A 24,179-nucleotide genomic window follows, 5' to 3' on the forward strand; every position below is an offset into this window, starting at 1 on the left:
AAAACACAACATTTCATGGCAGGCACAACTGATGGTTGGTTTATTCAGAGTATAGGTATTAGACCACTGTTAGATTTGGGGGTCTCTAGTTGGCACAGGTAGGTACTTGTGACAAATAGGGTAAGGGGGTACACTTCTAAAATAACCCCTGCTCACCCCCTAGGTAGCTTGGCACGAGCAGACAGGCTTATCGCAGAGGCAGTGTGTAAAGCATTTGTGAACACATACAGTAATCAAGTGACAACACTACAGATGGAAACCACACAAGTTGTATATTAAAAATAAATATCTTTTATATAGATTTAACACAAGACCATAAACGACAAAAATCCACAATACTGTACTTAAAATGGTAGAATTAGCTTAGTTCTCTTAAGATGGTAAATGCGACACTCTTAGTTCAATGTACCTTAAGATGTGTAACGCAAGACAACGAAAGTGTTGCTAGGACAGTGATGCGTTGAAGATCTGGTGCAAAGAAACAAAGATGGCGCTTTCTTCTTGATGCAACACGCTTGCCGGTGATGCGGCAGCGACTGCTGCGACATCGATCCTCTTTGGTGATGCGAGATGCTTCACACGATGCGAGCAGCGACAGGCCCTGCGACACGCTTCCCAGTGATGTGGCGGCGTCTGCTGCAACGTCGATCCTCTCCCCTGACTATGCGAGTTGCTCCCACAATGATGCGAGCCGTGACAGGCCCTGCAACACTCCTCCTGGTGATGTGGCGGTGTCTGCTGCGACATCGATCCTCGTCTCCGGCGATGAGCCGCGGCAGGCCCTGCGACACGCTTCCCAGTGATGCGGCGATGTCGATCCTCTCCCCTGGCGATGGGAGGTGCTTCGGTGGCCCTGCGATGACTCAACAATTCTTCTGCGACGCGCTTCCTGGTGATGCGGTGGCGTCTGCTGCCATGTCGAGCCTCTTCTCTGGCGATGCGAGGCACTTTATGTTGTGCAGCGGCAGTTCAGCGACACGCTTCCTGTTCTTGACTCGCGCTTCCAGCTCCTTGCGACACGCAGTTCCTCAGAAAGTCCAGCACAGCTGCAAGCACTTCCAAAGAACTCTTGGGAGCTGGTGGGTGAAGTCTGTTGTCCCTGAGACTTCAGCAGGAGGCAAGCTGTTTTCTCAAGCCCTTGGAGATCCTTACAAGTTGAAATAAAGTACACAAAGTTCCTCTCTCCTTTCTTTGGCAGTCAGGCAACCACTGCAGGCCAATCCCCCAAGCATCACTTCAGCTTAGGGATAGTCTCTCCTCAGTCTCTCCGGTTCCACTCCTTAGCAAAGGTTTCTTCTTGTTGTCCATAGTGATCTAAAGTTCATGGGTCTGGGCCCCAATATATATATATATACGCCTATTCTCTTTGTTCTCTGAAGGCAGAGAGGCCTTTGCCTAGTCCAAACCAGTTCTGGTCAGTCCTAGAGCACTCTGTTCACATGACTCCTTATTTCCTTTGACAGTGTAGGCCAGGGCCATCAGACACACCACAGGAGGTGGAGCCGGCATTGTGGAGGGAAGGTACAGCCCTATTCAGGTCCCAGGTGCAACTCCTCCTCCCACCAATCTGCATGTAGATCTCTCTATTCAGCCCTGTGCTGACTCACCCTGTCGTCTAGAATCCCCCAGCCCTTGTCACTCAAACTCCAGACAAGGAATACACAACCTAGCAGAGGCAGGTTTGGATGGTTAGACTAGAAAATACCTACTTTCTAAAAGTGGTATTTTCAAACACAGAACGTTAAAACCAACTTCACTAAAATATGTATTTTATCATTCTGAGTTCAGGCATACTAAACTCGAATTTCCACCTGGTTCCCTGAGTCAGTTAGGATTATAAGATGTAATAATTAAACTGCCCATTCTGGCCTATGGGAAACAGGTAGCCTTGCAATAGTGAAAAACGAAAATGCCTGTAATTTACTATTAGGACATGCCACACACATCAGGGCATGTCATATCTTTTACCTACAATGCACCCTGTCCGTGGGACTACCATAAGGGTGACTAATATGCAGAAACGGAAAGGTTTAGGGACTGGCAAGTGGGTACACTTGCCCAATCAACAGGGCAGTACCAGATTGCACACATGCTCTGCAATAGCAGACCTGGGACACACTTTACAAGCTGCTTCTGTGGGTGGCACAACCAGTGCTGCAAGCCCACTAGCAGCATTTCGTTTACAAGCCCTGGGCACACTCAGTGCACTGTACTAGGGTCTGACAAGTAAACCAAATCAGCCAATCATGGAATCACTAATCCATTCATCAATAGGGAGAGCATATGCACTTTAGCACTGATCAGCAGTGGTAAAGTGCCTGCAAAAAGGGCCAAGTCCAACATCCACCCTACGTTCTTTGGAAAGCCTTAAACTTTGGTCCAGTGCAGGCCGATCTGTTCATATTATTCTTAAATTAAGGGGCGTTCTCTGTTACTTTGTGTATTAGTATGACCTGCATCTCACCCTGGAGGGTATCCTGGTGCCTAAAAAAAGGGCAGTGTGGCCTTGGCTGGGACCTATGGACTACCCCGGTTTACAGGTTCTTGCGAAATTCAAAGACTGAGCTAGCTGCTCTGATGTGCTGGGAGAGGTCGTCCAGGCTTTGGAGACCAGGGAGGCGCAAGATTCTTTCAGATTGTGTCATCAGTTCTCTCATAAGCCTTTTGGACCCATGACGTCCACTGGCCGTAAACTGGTGAGATGCAAGACAGTGTTTCCAGCGGTATTAGTGAACTGAAATCTCAGACTTGCCATACATTGCATTTTTCTGAATACTTCCTCTGCTCGAAGGTTCCCACCGTACCGCAGCGCGTTCTAAACATTTCACTGCCTGTTACCGCTGATAAACGCAAGCAGTCGACCATGGCCTTCATCACACATGACTGTTGCATGCGTTTTGAACTGGTTCATCCTTTTCTGATGGTATCAAGCCCAAGATGGCATCAGTGACTCTGCAGAGTCTTAAGAACGGCATTGCATGTCTTCATCTGGTGCTGTGAAGCTTGCTTGGAGTTCCTGCCTCCTGAGGCAACTTACTGAATGTTTTCAGGTCTACTCATTAATAAGGAGGAAGACCGACTGGGACACCTTTGAAAGTAGGAGTTAATTATGGTAGTGACTACTGCACTTCTAAACAAATGCCCCCTTCATCTGGACAGTGCACTGTCATTACAATCACCTAGAAGTTAATTACTTAAATGGATGTGTAGAAAACAAATTGTAGTGGGGAAGCCGGCATGCCTGCTAGAACCTTGAATGAACCCAGATGGGGAGCGAATGTGCTCATGTTTGTGAATTGAATTCTTCTGTGCTGTGGTTCCCCAGGAGTACAATACAACCACTACTGTCAAAATAATTGGTTTTTTTAAGAACTGCTGAAGGAGCTCAGATTTTCAGGGTTTTGTTTTAGCACTCCTCAGCTAGTAGGTGTTTGAACTATACAAACAGGATATTGCATATTCAAAGTTGAATTTAAGTTTAAAAGGAACATTAACAAAATTACATGCAATGAGTAAAAGTGAAATGAAAATAAAGGGAGACGGAGGTATGCACACGAAAAACAGCTAATTTAACATGCAGAAACATCGAATTAGCAGTAGGTAATTTAATTATGCAGCGATTTTGTTTATATTCCTTACGAATATAATGTGAAGACAATGGGAGAGAAATGATGGAGCCTGTGCGAATTGGATGGTCATACGGATTCAGTTATTTCGTTAGAATGATCATACATGTATCCTTATATCAGCTTCTGAGTTAGCTCTTAGTCTCAGCTTATGCTGAAGATGAGTATGCAGCTCATATTTTTTGTCAGGCCACATTATCTCTCCAAAAGGATATCAAACTTTTTTTTTTTAACTTGCTTTTTCAGCATGCAATAAGATGGTCCATTTTGGGATCCTACTCGCTAATCAAGACTTTCATTTCCTGACCTAATCGAGCCTTTATCCACTCTAGGCTTTCATTTGTTAGGGCCTTCAGTAGTTTGTACTATGATACCATGGGACGTTTGAGATGAGGATATTTCTGTAGTCTGGACGCAAGCCCTACCTCTTTGCATTTTGGATTAGCAGCAATGTAGCATTTCGGATTACCATGGATTTATCTGGTCTCTATTCTTTGTGGGTCGTTTGAGGGCATTGGCCTTGCTCTTAAGGGAATGACGAGCTACAGAAGAGTACTACTGGTCAGTTGGATGAAGGTTCAACTGGTTTTAACCTTCATAGGGTCGTGTCTGACTGCAGAGGTGTTCACGATTACTATAGAACTGAGCTTTTTTGTAACTTAGATCGTGTAAGCAGACTTTGTGTTTGGAGCGTAAGGTTTTCTTTTGAAATTATGTATGTCTTATCGGAGTTTCTCTAGAGCTGATACTTTAATCACATGCTTTCAATTTTTTGAGTGTTAAAAAGGGAAGACATCTGTTGACTTAACAATGTGGCAATGCCACAGTCCGATAGTGTATTCCATTGCGTCTTCCATAGGTGACTCAGTCCTCATATCATGGTTTCTTTCAGGGTAGACCTCTGATGCAGTTTTAGGTTTAAAGGTATTTATTGAGCTGCATAAAAATATCCCAACCTATGGCCCAATGGGGAAAATCGAGGAATGGATTCAAATCAAACATGTTGGTACAGTATGAAACAAAATGTTGACTATAATCTCATCCATATATCCATCATAATGTCTTTGCAAACTAACTACCACAATAACTTACCCACAGACTCTAAGAAGTTAAAGAATAAGAGGCAGAGAGGCAAAAGAACTTCTTACTGCAATACTATCCATGTCTACCCACACTTCAGAAAGATTCTACTCAGGCTCATGGCCAATCAGGATTGCCTACTGTAGGAAAGTGGATTATTAGTAGGTGGGGGTATTCACCTTCAGCTAGTTATAATACCACAATCACTAAAGGGTCCCCTCAATTCTCAATAAATGAATCCTTGCTCAACCCTGGGTACCTTGGCAAACTAGCACTCAGGCTTAACATTGGAGACCGGTATGTGTAAAGCATTTATTATCGCTCAAATAGCAAATAAGTAAAAGACAACCCAATAAAAATCCGATACTAATTTATAAAATTCGAGAAAAAGTTACATTAAAATGACACCAAAACAACAAACACCTAATGTAGGAATTCGGAGATATATATTTGTAAAGAATAAATAAAAAATTGTGCACTCTAGCTCAAAAAAACTTAAAGAGCCACTCGCAGCTATCTGATTGCGCTGGACCGGGACAAAGTCAAAGTTTTAGGACAACCGCGATGGAGGGCAGGGTTGATAGGAAGAGGGATTAGTCCCAGTCAAAAGTTTACCTTCAGATTTAGTGTTTTTCTTGGAGCTTTTCTTTTGTCTGCAAGCTTGTCAGGGGTCTTCTGGCTTCTTGGATCCGAAGTTAGATTCAATGACAGCGGCCAGCTGCAGCCCAATGCCTCAATGAGCCCCTAAAAGTCTTTGTCCTAGATGTCGACGGTGAGAAGCTCCAGAGCTTTCAGCGGGACAAACAAGCATGGTCAGGCCGAATTGCGAATTGTGTCGAGCCATTGTCTTCCTGGAGCGTTTCTGCAAGACTTTGCAGAAAGTTTCTTTCTTTGCAGATCTTGTAGTTTCTTGGTTCCTTTTGGGTGAATAATATCCACTAGCTCAGCCCATGGGTTCAGAGACTCTGGACTGCCTCTTGGGGGCTATGACTTAATTTCCCACAATGCACCTGCAGTCCAGCAAAAGTCCAGTTGCAACTGGTCAGCTGGGGTGATCCTCTCTTTGGGCTTGTAGGTTCTTAGGAGCTCCTACAGCTCTCCCATATTTATCCTCAATTCTGGGCTGGCAAAAGAGAGGGACACCCCAACCAATAGGGGTAAAGTTACCTCTCCTATCCCCACTTCCTACTAAGTGTGGCATATTTTTGTCCCATAATGCACTGCTCTCCAAAAAATCAAATTGGAGAAAATCTCTCCTTGGACTGTGTGTCTATGTAACCCAACAGTGTGGCTAACCACTCACTACTCTCCCCTTCAATCCCTCTCCTATTTTAATTAGAGGGAATGCCATCTGGCTGAGGATCACGGAACAGGGTCTCGCCTGGATCCTGTGACAGTTGGTCTACTGTCTTTGAAGTCCAACTTATCTCCCCAGCCGCCTTCCTCTCCCAGGCTTCTCCAGGAAGCAGATCTCCTCCCCCCAATGGCTGTATTTTTTCAGCCCCAGCCTCTTTTCGCCTACTCAGGGAGCAGCTTGGCTAAGGTTTCCCAAGGCTGGCTAGCCCGAAGAGGCTGCTTAAGGGCTGTTTTAGGTAAGTTCAGGTTAGTAAGTTCTAAAACTACTTTCCTGAAATAGTTATTATAAATCTGACCGTGGCAAGTTGTTAGATTTATTTTAACAATTATTTTGATACTTTGAGTGATATGCTTGCTAGCTTCCAAGCAAAGATAGACTTTATTACGTTGAATTGAATTTTCTCATGTCAGCCTATGGGGCTAGCATCACTACAGTAGGGAAAATGACAGGGCATATAAAACATCTTTGATATTGTCCCTGCTTTTTATAACAATGCACCCTACTCTCGAGGGTACCTAGGGCTCATCTTGGGGATGACTTATAAGTTATAAAAAGGTCATTTAACTTTGGAAATACTTTTAATTCCAAAGCTGAATTTGGACACAGTTTTATTATAAAACCAGCTTCCAATGCAGGCCTGGGATTTAAAAAGACACTAGACACTACTGCAGTTAACACTTAGGTGCATTATGTCCACTGGGGGTCTATTAACCTACATGCCCTACCTTACACTAGAATCTTACAGGTAGGTTGTCTTGATCAATTAGAGTTCTACTCGTTACCACATACCTTTAGAGGACAGAGCTCTGGACCTGGTGAACAGAGCCCTTTCAGAGTCAGTAACCACCAACATCCGTCAAACAAGCATTGGCATAGCCAATAGGCCTCGCCTTTGGGACCTTATAAGTGGTTAGTCATGCAGCACATTATCCTGGGTGCTGTGCCGCCCTGGATTAAAGCACTGTCAGGCTTGCCAGCAAAGAATGTCACCCAGTTTCAACTGTGTAGGGGGAAAGACTTTAAAAAATAATAAGAAAATAAAAACAAAACACAATATTACTTCTCAGGCACTATAGGTCTTAGAAAATATTTAACTTTTAAACTGTACAATTGGGGGTGGGGTCGCACACTACTCACACACCAGCAGTATCGCCCCTAAGGACTGTGGTAAATGTAGTTACCACCGGCAACCCCAAAACAAGGCCTATCCCTGCTGACGAGGGGTGATACCCCGAAACTCGTGTCCAGGGATGGCGAAAATAGCGAAGATAGCAGATAATCGAAAGAAGATGCATCGCGGAACACGTAACTACATTGACCACAGTCCTTAGGGGCGATACCGCTGGTGTGTGAGTAGTGTGCAACCCCACCCCCAATTGTAACTTTTAAACTGATTCCCAAAGAATGTTACATTTAATTTTTCAAACCGTAAAGGGGGCGGGGAGATTAGATACTTCGAAGTAATTAACCCATAGTGGAAAAAGAGCAGGAAGTCTAACAAGATGCTTACACAACTCTTTGTAACGGAACATCGGACTTTGCACCACTGGACCAGCATTTGCAGATTGGAGGAGAAGTGAATTAGGAATAATTGTAATCAATGCTATACGCATAAATATGCAACGTGGTACTGGGTTATTCTAAAATTAGTTAAATATGTAGAGAAATAAGATTTACATACAGTGATTGTTGTGCCTTCCCAGTCCATAAAGTACAGCCATATTGTGTTGTCGATCCAATAAGAAAATTACTTTTTCTTATTTTTCTTTTTACTTGGCACCCCAGAAGGGTGGGGACATAAAGCTCATGAAAGGGTCAGCTCACAAACTGAATGATATGCTAAATATTGTAAAATATGATGCAATAAAAAGATTATGTTTTAGAGATGAGTGAAACGAGCTTGGAGTCAGATTATGGGCAGCTTGGAGCCACATGAGAGGTGAGTAGCAGTTAAGATTAGATGAACACAGTGAAGAATTAAGTTTTCTTTTGTTAAGTGTACTTTTAAAACACGGACCTCGCCCAGGAAGGTAGCCTGGCACTGGTGAGAAAGGGGGGATGCTGCCCTGGTTGGGACCTACGTGAAGATTCAGGTTTTCAGTTTCTTCCTGAATTCAAGGACTGAGCTGGCAGCCCTAATGTGAAGAAGGGAGTTCGTTCCAGGCTTTCGGAGCCAGTAATGTTAATGGTAATGTTTTTGAAGATATAGGCTGGAGTTAAGAAAACGAGGGGCAGGCAGTGAGCGAACTAAAAGGTCAAGAAGCAGAGAGAGGTGGGATTGATCAGAGACATAAAGGAGCACAGGAGAAGGGGTAGTGTGTGAGGAACAAAGACCAGAGAGCTGTGAGGGCATTGTGTGAGCAGAATTGGCTGGGAGTGCAGGCAGCATTGAGTATTAAGATGGGGTAGGGAAGAGTGTATGAACGGGGGCAGTTTGTGACAGAAAAGGCAGAGAGGGCAGTGATGTTCAGTGGTGGCGTGCAGCAGATGAGGCACAGTGCGATCAGAAGAGAAAAGGGAGCAGGGTGGAGCAAGTGTGTGAGCGAAGGAAAAGGCCGAGATTTGGCAATGAAAATAATGCGGTGGAATAATCTTAACATGCATCACAATTAACACATTTCAGAAGTGGGTAAGCCTGCTGTATTCCAATACTCCCTATAGTTCTTTACCACATTATATATTTAAAATTTTGAAATGTGTTCTGCGCCGTACCAATAATGTTGTGAACCCGGCTCCCATAACCCTACACGAAAATAAACAGAGGTACAGGTATTTACGTTTTTGCAGGTTCTTATAGCGCGAGCTCGACCCGTGGGTATCGGAGTGCTGTACACGAGCATCAGTTACATTACACAAGGTCACTTTTTTTTTCGAATTCGAACCTTGTTCCCGTTCCAACTCGATAGCTCTGGCCACAATGCAACATCCCCTACCTTACTTGCCGTTTCCTACAGTGAAGTGTCAGTGAGGCTCTCTCATTCAAGGTATTTCATCCAAGGTTGCAGCAGTGCATGACGCACAATACGAAGAAAAAGGACAACACAGACATGGTGAGAGTGCTGTTTACATACAGCAGCACAGTACCTACACAAGACAAATACCATTTCAGAGGAAAGAAATGTCAACATCACAGATGAAATCGATAAATGTTTATGGGAGTTACACCGCTGACACTATTCTAAACCAACTAACAAAAATGTTTCGCTAAGGAAGTAGCAACACTTTAGCGCGGTGTACGAAATTCAGTTGTGCGCACAAGACACATCATGCGTCACTTACTTCATTAAAGCAGCAAACATGCACCCCTAAGAATCGTACAAGTTGTGCATCGTTAATGACTCAAGTGTTTCAAAAACGGAACAAACTCTTGTGGCAAACAGCCACCGCTGTGGCAGGCTAACTCACCGAAGAAACCCCAAACAGGCTGTAAAGTACATCTTTCTTACCGCAGCTCTGTATTTCAGAGCTCCTGCATGCAAATACACGTTGTCCAGTTCCAGATGCGCATCACCGCGCTGTGTTTAATTACCCTGGTGCCGCTGCTCGCTCTCACAAGCTGGAGGCGGTAGGAGTAAACATTTACTGAAAAAGGTGGGGCATGCACCCGCCTCTGCCAATTGCGTGCTTTCATTATTGAAAGCCACACGTAAAGGCCAATGGGATGTGTGGGAGGAGACAGACACACAGGGAGAAGTCTCTTGGAAGTCTGAAGTGATTCCAAGAGGCCCTCTCCTAGAGCAGCGCATGCACACTGCGCTAGGTGAGACCTAAAAAGGGGGGTGATCAGGCCACAAAGGATGACTTTCCTATACATACAACCCACCCCACCCCAAGTGAAGGCTCCTTATCTTCACAATAGCCATTCAGGGTTAGATAACAGAGTCTGTAAGAGGGAGAGTACAGAATTCACTTGCAAGAATAAAACTCTTACCCCACATTTTCACTCTCTGACAAGATGGCATACCAAAGCGTTTAGCCCCCTCTCCAGCAACTGTTTGCAAATAACCATCATTTCCCTTTTTTGAGCCATGGTGAAAGACTTGCACCTGGAAAGAAAAATAAAGAACTTCCCTTCAGTATATCAAAACATTTTCTGAACTTCTACCCGTTGTACTTTATCTCCGAAGTCTGGTGTGCAAAGCTGCACCATCACTATTCCATGGTGGGGAGGGGGCGTGGCTACGGTGCCCGAAGGGAATGGCGGCGTGAGCTTAGAGCTCCGCGCCTGCACCCCGCAATTATCCTGCCAAACAGCGCGGAGGCGCCCGGGAGAGCCCCCGCAAGCAGACCGGAAGCAGTGCGAGTACATACTGCACCCTCGAACGGTCGGAGGAGCGGAGAACTAACCTGATAGCGAGGTGCAAGGCGATCGCTACTCCGGAAAACGGAAGGGCACAAAATGGCGGACAGCTCCGAGATCGGGAGAGACGAGGAAGCGCAACCAAATGGGAGGCTCCCCGTCGGAATCTGACCGGGCGAGAAGAAGCGCTCTACTCTGAGGGTTAGTGAGCTGGCGACGCTGAGGCTGGATCGGAGATTGCTATGAGAATTGCCGAACATCGGCTTGGATTGAGCTGGACCCCCGGCGTTGAGGCGACAGCTGGGAGATCTGAGAGGTACCGAGGGGCAGCAGCGGAGGCTGTTCTTCCTGATCCCTAGCCGGCTGGAGCGTAGCAGAGGTGCCGCCTAACCCCCCCGCGGCTGAGAGGCGGGCTCGCCTCGTGCACAGGGGGGGGGGGGGGAAATATCGCACGCCGGTCCCTCCCGAGCGAAGCGCCTGACGGCTTTCTCTGGCCAGCCTGGTGCAGTAGGAGACAGCGAGACTGGGGCAAAGACGGCCGGCCACACCGGGGGAGAAGGAGCCCCGACAAGCACGGGAGCGGCTTTGCCTTCACTTAACTGACGAGCCCGGGGGACACCGAGGGGTCCGAGGCTGGTGGGTCGCAGCTGGCCGGGTGAAACAACTGTGGGGCCCAACCGAAGAGGGGTCTGCGCCCAGACCAAACGGGCACAAACAGTGTGTTGTTCTCGAAGACCGGGGGGGCCCTGAGATCCCTTCACTCCGTTGGACGGCCAAGGTCGCAGACCCGCGGCAGGGAGAAAAGGAACCATCCTAACTCGGCGAGGCGGCACAATGTGGGAAGGAGCTGGAGCGGGTGTCCAGCGGCTGCAGCGGAGGCTGGGACGGCGACGGAGCGGAGTGGGAGGGATTGGGGGTTCACGGTGCCCCATCCGGGATCGAAGCTGAAGACGCCTTACCTAGCGGCGAGCAGGCCGCGGGACTGATGGCTGTGGCGGCGGTGAGGCACGATATTGCAGCCGGAAGACGGCCAACACTGCTCTCGAGCACCGGAGCGAGTACTGCCCTGACACCATAGGGGAAAGTGAAGGTAAACCAAGGGAGCCGCGGCCTCGGAACGCCTCTGTACTGGTGCGCGGCCCTAGGGGAGAGCCGGATGCACGACGAGCCGCCTTACTGCGGGGACGCCATTGGAATGCAGACCCCTGACGCGACAGGAATGTGAATTGGGCCCTGGGCTTCTATCGCAGCATTGAACGGGTGTGCAAGCGGACCCGTGCGTGTGCAGAGAAGGGACACCGCAACCCGGTGGGGAGACTCACTGAGGGGAGTGATTGAAACGTGCGTATAGGGCCTACCACCGCTCCAGAGACGGCGGGTAAAGGACAGAGCGAAGCCCTGGTCGAGCCTGCGGGGGTGGACGACCCCCCCCCTCTCGGCGAAGCGCCGGCCGCGGTGCGGGCGAGCTGCAATGTGAAAGGAGTAAGTTGTGGCAGCCGGGAGGCAACTACTGCGACTGGCGGACACCAGAGCACCTACAGCCATCACGCCATGGGGAAAACCAAAGGCAAACCCGAGGGGGCCGCTTCCACTGACTCCTTGGAGGGGGGCGCTGTGGGACCGGCGGACCTACAGCAACTTCAGGACCGTATCCTTGAGGCTATTGCAGCAACCAGAGAGGCCTTGCAGCAGGACATTGCGCAGGTGGTAACGGGGCTGGGGCTCCTACGGGCTGATCACGATAAACTTAAGGATAGAGTTAAAGAAACGGAAGACACTTTTGAGGTCCTAGCCCCGGCCCACAAATCCATGGAGGCACGGCTATTGGACGCTTTAGAGAGGATACAAACGCTGGAGAGGAGGGCTGAAAATGCCGAAAATAGAAGCCGCCGCAGTAACGTCCGAATAGTGGGCCTGCCGGAAAAAACAGAGGGGGAGGATATGATAGGATACCTGGACGATTGGTTCAAGACTCAGGTAGCACCGGAGGGACTCTCGCCATTCTTTACCTTGGAACGTGCTCATCGAGTTCCGGCTAGGCCCCCCAAGCCAGGTTTGCCTCCGAGACTGGTGGTGGTCAAGCTGCTACACTACAGAGACAGGGACCTCTTGCTCCAGCGAGCCCGAGAAAGGGGGCCGTTCCAAGTAGCAAACAGTAAGGTGACTTTGTTTCCGGATTATACATTTGAGACGCAGAAGTTGCGGACCTCTTTTCTGTCCATAAAATGAGAACTGTGGAATGAGGGAATTCGATATTCCCTGCTCTTCCCGGCCAAATTGAGAGTTGTTCTGGACAATACAACGCACTTCTTCCCTACGTCGGCGGATGCCTGGGATTGGTGGGAAACGTATAAAGCAGGCACGGACGGCGCCAAAGTCCGAGAGGAGCGGACAAGGACACAGACGCGGAAATCACAGAGGCTGCGATGGCGAAGACAAGGCTCGAAAAAACCATCGGTGTCTCAGACAGAGGCGGAGAAACAGGCTGCATTGCTGGCAGTTGAATCGATATTGAGTGCAGGCGCCTCCCAATCGCAGCGGGGTTCGCACTCGGAGACGAAGGACACGGGTTCGGAGTCGGAGGCCTCAGAGACATGCAGCACCAAGGGCCCGCTGGTCACTCCACAGACCTCGGAGGAGATCCTGAACATTTGATGTGCAGCGACCACTAGAAGGTCACTCCTACAGAGGAAAGATGGCGTGAAGTATGAGGTATTGCTGTGGGAGGGCTCAAACTGGGTGTTCATACCGCTGCTACCAAGTGGGGGCGGGGAGGGCGGTTGTTTCTACCTTCGGACCTAGCCACAACCCGATAGCCCTTAGGGCGCTCACGGTTCCGACCGTGACTTAGTCTGGCAGTTGAGGGGATTGAACTAGTTTGGATGGGTACTGATTGTTTGACATTGGGGCCTATTCTGGGGGGGGGGGGGTGGTAGAGGGTATTGTTGGGGCTGTTCTGTTTTTTTGGCATAGGCTGGCGCTGAAGCGGGTGGGAAATGCTATGCCAGACGTTTGGAAGATTAGTTGGGGAGACTCCACCACTCACGAAGACACTGATCAGCGACTGAAACTGAACTGCGTACTATGGGATAATGGCTAGCGCCACTGAAGTGAGATGTATAACTTGGAATGTGCGGGGGCTGCACTCAATGGCACGTAGACATAAAGTACACGCCTACCTGGTCCGTCGAGGGGTACATATTGCTATGCTGCAGGAGACGCATATCACAAAGCAGGAGGGGATAGCGCTACAAAAGAGATGGAGGGGCCAGATATTTAACACTGCTTACTCGGCGTTCGCTAGGGGGGGGGCATTGATATGGATCAGGGCGGGGGTACCGTTCCAGGCGTCCAGGCACATCATAGACCCTGAGGGACGCTACGTGGCAGTGGAGGGCAGGTTGAGGGGCTGAGACATTATATTATGTAGCGTTTACGCGCCAAACACTGATCAGGTGACCTTTTTCACTAGGCTATCGGGATCACTGGCACACTTCCTGAAAGGCTCAATCCTAATTGGGGGGGACTTCAACTCAGTAGCGGACACGACATTGGATAGGTCCCACCCGCCTCTGGCAGATTCCCCTGTTCACCGCCTCACGAAAGGTAGACTCGATTGGCAGGAACGGTGGGGTTTGGTGGACGCATGGCGCATGCAACACCCTGCGGAGCGAGATTACTCGTTCTTTTCGAGCCTCCACGACCTACACGTTCGCATTGACACGATGTTGTGCTCTAGGGAGGTCGGACAAACGGTGGCCAGAACCGAATACCTGACCAGGACGATTTCGGACCACAATCCGTTGTTGCTGGGACTGGGCTGGGTCTTGGAGATATTGCGGATCCCTACCTGGAGACTGCGCCCGAGACATTAGAAGATCCGCCTTTTCGAGCGGACCTAGAGGAGGGAATCATCCGCTATTTCGAGGTGAACGAGGGATCCACGGCTTCCAGGGCGACGGAGTGGAATGCCTTTAAGGTGGTGGTTAGGGGCCAGTGCATAGGGAAACACGCGGGTGCGAGACGGGCACTGTTAGAGGATCTACGAAAGGCGGACTCTACATTGAGGGACGCTGAGCGGGCTAGACCGGGGCGGCCTAACTTACAGGAAGAGGTCAATTCGGCTAAGGAGGCGGTGGCAGTAGAGGTGGAACGCCTCCGCAGCTTTGATTATAAGGCATATTTGCTTCGGGCCCATGTTGAGGGGGACAAAGCTGGCGTGTTGCTTGCGTGGCTAGCTAATCCTGCCAGGCGTAGCTCTCCGATACTAGCGATTAAAGGGGCAGAGGGTCAATTACAATACTCCCAGATGGGGATACTGGACTGTTTTCAGAGCTATTACACGACCCTTTATAGCAGTGCGCTAGTGGGGCGGGAGGACGACATACACGCCTTTCTTGGGGATCTTCAGTTACCACACTTAGAGGAGGAACAGGCGACCGCACTAGGAAAGGACATAGAACTAGGTGAGATCAGAGGGGCAATTAAACGGATGGCTCGTAACAAAACGCCGGGCCTAGACGGGCTGCTTATTGAATTTTATAGCACATATATAGACCTATTGGCTCCTAGGCTACAGACGATATATAACGAGGCTAGGAAGACCGGTCAATTGCCCCACTCCATGCGAGAGGCCTTGGTGATTCCACTACTGAAACCGGGGAGGGGGAGCGAACACCCGGCCTCTTATAGGCCGCTATCCATGTTGACCACGGACTATAAAATATTATGCTCCATATTGGCAGAGAGGCTCCTGCGACACATGCCCGAATTAGTCCACGAGGACCAGTCAGGGTTTATACCTGCTCGGAGCACGACAACAAACATTAGGAGACTCTCCCGCTTAGTTGAAAGTCCACACATGGAAACCCTGACTCCCCTGGTCTTGTCGGTGGATATCGAGAAGGCGTTTGATAGCCTGGAATGGATTTATTTATATAGGGTCATGGGGCATTTTGGACTGGGGGAAGGATATATCAAATGGACGCAAGTATTGTACACAGCAGCGGTAGCTAGAGTGAGGATCGGGCCTCTCGTTTCGCACCAGTATCCGGTGGAAAGAGGTACCCGACAGGGCTGCTCTCTGTCCCCCCTTCTGTTTGCCCTGGCGATCGAACCCCTTGCGGCTGAAGCCCGCACGGGAAAGCATTTTTGGGGAATAGATAGCAGAGGAGGACAACAATACATCTCCTTATATGCGGATGACCTGTTGTTATTCCTGGAAAATGGGACGGAAGCGTTGGAGGGCGCGAAACGCTTACTGGAGCGATTCGGAGAACTGTCAGGGCTGAAGGTCAACTGGCCGAAAACCTGTCTGTTCCCCCTGAGGAGGGACACAGCACGGCCCGACTACCGGCTGGAGCTTAGATGGGCGCCTGTTTGCCTGCAATATTTAGGGGTATATATCTACCACGAGGCGAAGGACGTGCTGGAGGGCAACATAGGCAGATGCATACGAGTGCTGAAGGGCTGTATGGCCTTTTGGGCCACGCTGCCGCTGACAGTCACGGGGCGTATTTCCTTATTGAAAATGGTCGCCCTGCCGCACCTCCTTTATTTCTTTCGTACCCTCCCTGTTTGGATTCCTCGCTCCGTCTTCTCTCAGTTGAAATCCCTGATGACCTCCTTCATATGGGGAACGGGCAGGCGTAGGATTGCACTGGCGACACTCACCCGTCCGAAAGATGAGGGAGGTCTGGCGGCGCCTGATTTTGAACTTTACTACTTGGCTGCACAACTACAGATCTTTACCCAGGAGGTGGCGAGGGTATACCGAGGCCCGGAAAGCGGAAGGGATAAGGGCACTCCGCGCCACGTTTTGGCTTACATAGCTCTGCAGCAGAGAATAGCACGGGGGATCTGACACCCGAGGAACGAACGTTCAAACTCTGTTGGGATCAGTCTCGGCGTCGGGCGGGAGAACAACACCCTTATGCCCCGGAGATACCCTTAGGTATGCTAACTGCACTCCCCCATGGGGGAGACTGGTCCCAACTGCAGAGCTGGGAAGAAGCAGGGGTACAAGTGGTGGGCGACCTCTATGAGGAGGGGGCGCTGATCCCGTATCAGGAGTTACAAGAAAAATATGGGCTGCCAAGAGGAGGGTACTTGGTGCACGCCGCGGTGACTAGGGCCATTCAGGCGCATTGGAGGGAAGGTCTTGTAGAGCCAAAGACAACTATGGCCTGCCAATATACCATGATGGCAGCCGGGACCTATAAGGCAGTGACTTGTCTGTACTCGAGAATGTTGCGGGAAAATCTGCCACCGCTGTCGGCGCTGAAAGCCAAATGGGAGGTTGACCTAGAGAGGGAGATTCCAGAAACGACTTGGACCGGTTTAGTGAGACGGGCCAGAAACAGTATGAGAAATGCGCGCTTTTATCAGATCCATTTTTATGTGCTGCACAGGGCGTATCTGACACCGGGGAAAATGAAGAAATACTTCGGGACGGATACTGCTAGATGCCCGAGATGTGCTTCCGAGGGAGCGGAGCTGATGCACATGTTATGGTCCTGCCCTGGTCTCCGAGCATACTGGCAAGAGGTGGGCGACACTTTACAGGAAGTGACAGAAAGGACATTTCAATATGATATGGCGGTCTGCTTGTTGCACTGGTTTCCCCACACACCTAAAAATAAAACCACGAGCAAATTTATAGACATGGGCTTGTTGGTAGCCAAAAGGGAAATCACGAGACACTGGAAGGCGAGGGTGGGTCCCACACATAGAAGATGGACCAATGAGTTCTTGAAATGGGCCACCTGTGATAGTACACACAGATACCAGATGGTGCGCCGTAAACCGACTGATAGGGCATTGGACACTGCGGCGGCTTGGGAGACACTGGTCCAAGCCCTGAGGGACAGCGCACTACATGAGGAAGAGGCAGACCTAGAGGTCATTGGGGAAGGCCCTAGCACAGCACCGAGGACATCACAAACTTAGGTAGAAACTAGATAGTGGTTCCTGATTGAACCCATAGACGAGAAAGAGGGGAATATTCCTGAGTGGGTGGTGGACATTTGGGACGGGAGGGGGGAGAGTTGGGGACATTCTGCAGGGGTTAGGGGAGTTTATAAGGGGGAACTACAGAAAAGCAGACAAACGCATATCTAAGAGGAAGGGTTACACCGACTACGTATTATCGGAAATTGGAATGTTTTCATGTTAATCGCCGCCCGACCGCCGGGTTGTGGGCCTCAAGGCTGTGTAAGAATGAGAATGCACACGGACGAAAGTGAGAATTACGAGCAGTGACCCTCTGTAACAAATGTGCTACGGTGAATCTGCAATAAAAATTATGTTTTAAAAAAAAATCACTATTCCATGGTGGGCCTCTCTGTTTTTCAACGACCAAGAGGAGAGTTTCTAGGTATTCGCAATCACATCTCATTCTGGACACACCGTTGGACTACCAGCTGGTTAGCCGACTCTTTTGACATGCACCAAAAGAGTGCGTCAGTTGCAATTCCCAATGGCACCCCTCCACTCATAACATTTTACTCGGAAACCTTGGTCTTCCAGTTCATGGGTGAAAGAATGGGGGCCTGTTTAGAGCACACCTAGAAAGCAGTGATCTTGGACTCCATCCAGGGCTGCCCCTCATATTTTTCTTCCATCTAGATCATAACCTCTGTTGCAGTCTTCCGTAATGAAGATACCTCTTTCAAGCCCTCTGTAAAATTCCCCATTGGTACGCTAGAATTATATATTGCTTCCACTATGCCTCCATCTTTTACTTAGGGCTAGGAAGCAAAAGACACACAATTGATGGACGGAATGCAGAACAAATCGAAACATTCTCCCCCAGTCAAGAGATCTGGGTAAAATCAATCTTTCTTTTGCCCAACATGCCACAGCACTTTAAACCTGGCCCTATGCAAATCAGTCATGAGCCTGTGCCTCATGGGAACAGTGCAGCCCGTACTGCTAAGCCAGGTCCTTCCTGGACCAGAAACAAGCATCATAGGACCGGTTTGGGGTTACACCCCTCTTCAGCCAGGATAGCTTGAATCCAGTGGCACAGTGAGCCCGGGACCCACGTCGGGGCATACCCGGCGCACTTAGGGTGAGGAAGCAAAAGACGCACAATTGATGGACGGAATACAGAACAAATCAAAACATTCACCCCCAGTCAAGAGATCTGGGTTAAATCCATCATTCTTTTGCTCACCATGCCACCCTAGACCTGGCCCTATGCAAATCAGTCTTGGCCCTGTGCCTCATGGGAACACACCTGGTTCCTGGGCTCACTGTGCCACTGGAATCAAGCTATCCTCGCTGAAAAGGTGTGGAACCCCAAAACCGGTCCTACCATGCTTGTTTCTGGTCCAGTGAGGACTTGGCTTGGCAGTTTGGCGCTGGACTGTTCTCATGAGACACAGGGTCAAGACTGATTTTCATATGGCCAGGCCTAACTGGGGCAGCATGTTAAGCAAAAGAAAGATGGATTTAACCCAGATTTGTTCTGCATTCCGTCCATCAATTGTGTGCCTTTTGCTTTCTCGCACTAAGAGCGCCAGGTATGCCCAGACGTGGGACATTGGCTCACTGTGACACTGGAATCAAGATATTCTGGCTGAAGAGGGGTGAAACCCCGAAACCGGTCCTAGGATAATTGTTTCTGGTCCAGGGAGGACCTGGCTTGGCAGTTCGGGCTGAACTGTTTCAATGAGGCACAGGGTCAAGACTGATTTGCATGTGGCCAGGTCTAAATTGGGGTGGCATGGTGAGCAAAAGAATGATGGATTTAACCCAGATCTTTTGACTGGCGGTAAATGTTTGATTTGTTCTGCAATCCGTCCATCAATTGTGTGTCTTTTCCATCTTCTACTTAGCTTGTTATACACGACTCGTCAGACACTGTAGCTTATGTTTAGTGTTGCACATCGTAGCATCAGTGGTGCCTATTTTACCTTCAGATCATTGTGTAAGGAATTAGTTCTCTTCATTGGTGACTTCGCCCCACATGTGTATGCTCTGTTTCATATTTATATCCCTCTAGCCAGTCCTCTGTGTGTTACTATAAATGTTAAAGAAATTTTAATTTTTCATCTTTTTGGATGCCATTCTGGTTCAAATACTGAAACTACCAAGCAATAGGGCAAATCATCTCTATTTGCCAAGTGTCTTGTGCCCCATGAGGTCACCAGGGCCCCAGTAGGTTTCTCTAGGGACCAGTCACAGGGGGGCATTCTCCAGGGTTTGTTTTACGGTGCAAGGGCACCCACTGACAATGGGGCCAACTTTGCCAAGTTTCATGGCACTCTAGCTCTCTGTACCTGGGATGCGACCCCCTCAGTCACACCTCTGATTACACCACGAATCTTGCCAGGACTCCGATGCACCATGCACACTGCTCCCCCGCCTCTCGCTCAGCGGAGCAATCCAGGGCTGCTGCTATCAGCACAGGATTATCGCATAGCAAGGCATTGCAATAGGTCATGTTGACTGGCAGGGCAGAGATGCACAGCAGTGACTGCCCTCTCCCATCCAGCTATCGAAAGAAGCTCACTTGCCTATACCTCAGAATATCGACAGGGGGTAGGGGGAGGGCATGGGGGGGTTGGAGAGTGGGGAATGCATGAATTATTGACAGAAAGAATGGGTGCCTGTTCAGTGCACACCTAGAAAGCCGCGATCTTGCCCTTCATTCAGCCCTACCCCTCTCTGATGCAGCTTTAGTAAATAAATGGTTTCACAGGAGAGTTAGTGGTGGATCTGGAGACGCTAAACTGTCTGGCAAGAAACTAACTTTTCCGTTTGCAGGGCAGGACCGCCTTTTCAAGGCGTGTCTGTTTTCCAGCTCCCACCTGATGGCTTCCAACATTCACTTCTTGGGTAGGAGAGGAGACACTTCAGCTGTTAGCACCGATGCCTAGGGTCTTGGTCTTCACTGGCTTTTCAATGGTGGTTTTGTCTCCTTCCAGCCTTCACTTACCTTCCAGCGATAGCCTTCCTCAATAATAGTACGCAGCATCTGGGTCTCCATCTAGAGAAGGCAATGATTCCAATAGACTGAGGTTCCTAGATCCCGTGGATGTTCCTGAAGTATTTTCTGTTGAGTTGTGAGAGCTGGAATCTGCCTTCGAACCGAGTACTTCTGAAACCTTCCATTTAGATGTGCAAGTCTCATTTAGGGGTCCCTCAAATACGCCTTCATTCTCTTTATTCCAGCTAAACGAGACATGCCTGAGGTGATGTTGGAAATCAGCATGCGTTGTCCATGCGGTATCTCTGCTTCTAGAGTGGATCCTGATTGGTTTCTTCCTCAGTGTTATTTCTCTCAGTGCGTGCCTCTCTAGGGAGAAGTGGAAATCGTTACTTACTCTGACCGGATCCATCTTACTAAAGTTAACACTCCAATGTTCTAAACTGCAATATAAATCTGACATTGTAGCAGTTAATACATTTTTATTATTTCCCCCTGAAATTATCGAAATGTAAATTAAGCACAAAGTAAATACTTTCAATCTCCGCTTTCTGCCGTAAATAATACAGTGTGACCGCCACGAGGTCGTAGATGTCTTTTGTATTGTATTAGTGGCCATCAAGGGTATCAGATATTAAATGTGTCCAAGATAAAGCCACAAACGACCTATACTGTATTGTAGTGAACAGGTAGTCCCAGTCTTTTAAGAATGTATGTGTGGTGAGGGGTCGTCCTGCTAGAATATAGGAATGTCGAACATGAGCAGGTGGATGTAGATTGTCTCTAAGGTTCTGGCAGTGACGGTTGTGACAGGTGCAGCCAAGGTGTTAGGAGGAGAAGGGTGAATGTGCTGTGTCGTGGGCGCTTAACGATATGATAAAGTTGCTTTCAACTTCAGCCTATGAGGAGGACTACTTACTTCAGTATGTTTGTGTTTTAAAATGCTGAACCTTGCTCTGTAATGTTTCACTTTGCTTCGATGTTTTAAACGTGTGTTATGCTGACCGTGCAGCAAGCCTTTACACCCCTGCCACGCGTGCATTGGTCTGCTCCGGACTCTAGAAGCTTCTGCTGGGTGACACCAGAGGAAGCGACAGTGACAGAACAAAGCCTCTGTACGAGTGTGGTGCACCCACCTATGCAGGCTTTACAAAACATAACAAAGAGACCTGGAACCACGTAAACAGGATCCAGTCTCAGCCTTTTTTGTGCGCTAGGATGGTAACATTGTTTTGCCTCTGTAGTTTCTAATCTAGTCCCATAAACATATGCTGCTTTGTTGAAAATCGGTTAAAAGAAGTTAGAGGTCATTGTGTACTAAACTTTACATATAAGAGATCGAGGTTTTCTTTAAATGTACCCAGGGAAGTGTACCTGTCCGGTGGAGTGTAAAGCTGTCAATTGATAGAATTTTAGTAGCTCAAATTGCAGCAGCAAGTGCTTCTTTATGTTTAAAGGTGGTCAGCATATTTATTTCATTTGTGATAGTAGGAGTACTATATTAACACAAAACACTTTGGGGCAGATTTATGTTAACTGGCGCATCCCCAGGGATGCGCCAGTTAATGTGCGCCACAGTGCGCCACAGCTCCGCCACCCATGGTGCGCCGCATTTACAATGCGGCGCACCGTGGGGCAAAAACGGCACAGATGCGTGACGCATCTGTGCCGTAAAGGCGGCGCATTGCTGGAGTTGCGTCGCAAGCGCGACGCAGCTCCAGCAAGGCTCGGGGGTGCCCTAACTGACCAATGCTGCATCAAGACCTACGCCTGCTTCAAGCAGGCGCAGGCTTTTGACGCAGCATTGGCCTGAAAGTGACTGAGTGAAATCTTATAGATTTCACTCAGCCACTTTTGCGAGGCGCACCTGCCCCGGAACGCCCACCCTGCGCCGGAACGCCCACAAGCGGCGCAGGCCTTTTCAACGTGACGCATCTGCCTAGATGCGTCACATTGTAAATCGTTCGTAGGGATGCGCCACGTTTATGCCGACTTGCGTGACGCAACAGCGCCGTAAACGTGGCGCAAGGGCCTCATAAATCTGCCCCTTTTTTTTTTTTGAGCGACTTAAAAATATTTTCTGACTCATTCAGAGTGCTGCACAAAGTTGAAAATTGAATGCAAACGTGTTTTGTTTCAAGAGCGAATAGGACTTACTACGAAGGTTGTTTGCACAATTACCTAGAGGGTGGCAACTGGATAAGTGTGTGCATCATGGAAATGTTCAAAACTGCTACCAGTTTAAATGTTCTTATTGGCATATTATAGTACCATATCATATGAAATATGTGCAAGCAGTACAATCCAAGTAAGCTTTGTCTGGATATTGGAAGGTTGCCAAAGTCATTCTCGACAGGTCAAAGAGCAACTAATAAACAATACACGATCAAAGGAATTAGAGATCCCCCCCTGCTCAGTGTGTTACATACATTCCCTTGTGCGTGTTATTCCCCATTTAAAATTGCAGTGTAATCTGGTGTAAAACAAAGTCCAATACTCTGTAGTCATGTTTAGGTCGCAGCTAAAGAAAACTTGGGAACATTCAGAAAGTTGACCTAGGAATGCATTTCGTCTGTTGCTTACCACTAGGTTTGTGGTTTTTAATTAACATGTTCTGGCTTTCCGTTTGCTGGTTTTATTTGCTTTTGGCTGTCCAGTTCAAGTTCGTACCTTCCGTTGCCCAAACCCTGTTTACTGTATTCTCTGACAAACTCGATTAACGTAAACCGGCCTTTAAATCTTTTGTTGTCCTTGATAATGATGCAGCACTCCAAATAAGCACCTTTAAATTAAACAAGTATACGGGTAATGTCACAGTAGGCTTTCACTGTCCTAGCATTTCACAGCTTTGTGTGTGACATTGGGAGAACCTTGTCACACACAGTACAATTCTACTAGTCCAAAGAGGACGATGGGAAGTCTTATGCAAGCAGCATTAAAACTGTTAGCTCACCAAGATTTTTGCTTTCTCTGCCATTTCAGGTGAATGAGCTTCCGTTCCCCTTCAACAACCGCCAGCAGTTCGAGGGCAGTATCCGAACACCCATTGGCACATCGTGGAATACACAGAGAGCCTTTCAGAAGCTAACGGCCCCGCGAGTGATCACCAAACAAGGACACATCATTGAGCCTATATCTGAAGAGGACGCCTTCCAAAAGACTAGCCAGAAAGTCAAGCCTGCTTTTGAATTGAATCCACAGAGAGCGCAGATAAAGCGTGCCCATCGCAACCAACCAAGAAAACAGACGCAAAAGTGGCGAAAGGCATAACCAACCTGAGACCAAAAGGACCAGAAATTGAACTACTTTGAGTGATACCTTACTCATCTCTGTAACCTTCTTTGAGTGTGAAGATTAGTATTGTATCATAATCTGGGGCACAAACCTTCAAATAGAGAAAACCCGTCTTGGAAGATGTACACTCTCATGCAGTCCTTGATTTGGTTCGCACAGGTGTAAAAGGTGCTTCTGTACACACAAAGAAATAATGTATACATCTCTTTTTTGCGGAACTACTAGTTAAATCGTTAACATCATTGAGTATATTGTCAATAAATACCACAAATGTGTCAGAGTAAAGAAAAATTTGGTAATGAAATTAAGTAGTAAAATTAATATTGTGCTCTTTAAGACTTGTATTCGATTGTGTCATACAGCCTATTTTTTAGTAAGCCCATACCACAGTACACAAATAATTATCCTTTATGGTGGTTCTTTTAATCTGAATATGACTGCCGCTGCAATTTTATTATTTTTGTGGAAGGTACATAAGCCTTTCTATTTATAAGGAAACAGTCAATGCCAGTTTGTGTAATTCGCCTGCATTTCAGCAGATCGTCAGAGTAGCTGCTCTTAGTGAGACTACACTGAGGACTTTTTTAT

General features: G+C 48.2%; 1 protein-coding gene across 2 annotated transcripts in view; it reads left to right on the forward strand.

Moving 5' to 3' along the window:
* The window catches only part of UTP14A (UTP14A small subunit processome component), a 413,069-nt gene extending 389,134 nt beyond the window's left edge, over window positions 1–23,935 (forward strand). For both annotated transcript variants that reach the window (XM_078688447.1, XM_078688446.1), the window contains exon 15: window positions 23,280–23,935. In XM_078688447.1, the coding sequence (XP_078544573.1) occupies window positions 23,280–23,567 (288 nt within the window). In that variant the 3' untranslated portion in view covers window positions 23,568–23,935. The remainder of the gene's footprint in view (window positions 1–23,279) is intronic.
* Window positions 23,936–24,179: the final 244 nt, after the last annotated feature.

This window comes from Lissotriton helveticus, chromosome 4_1 (assembly GCF_964261635.1).
Source record: "Lissotriton helveticus chromosome 4_1, aLisHel1.1, whole genome shotgun sequence".
Lineage (NCBI taxonomy): Eukaryota > Metazoa > Chordata > Amphibia > Caudata > Salamandridae > Lissotriton > Lissotriton helveticus.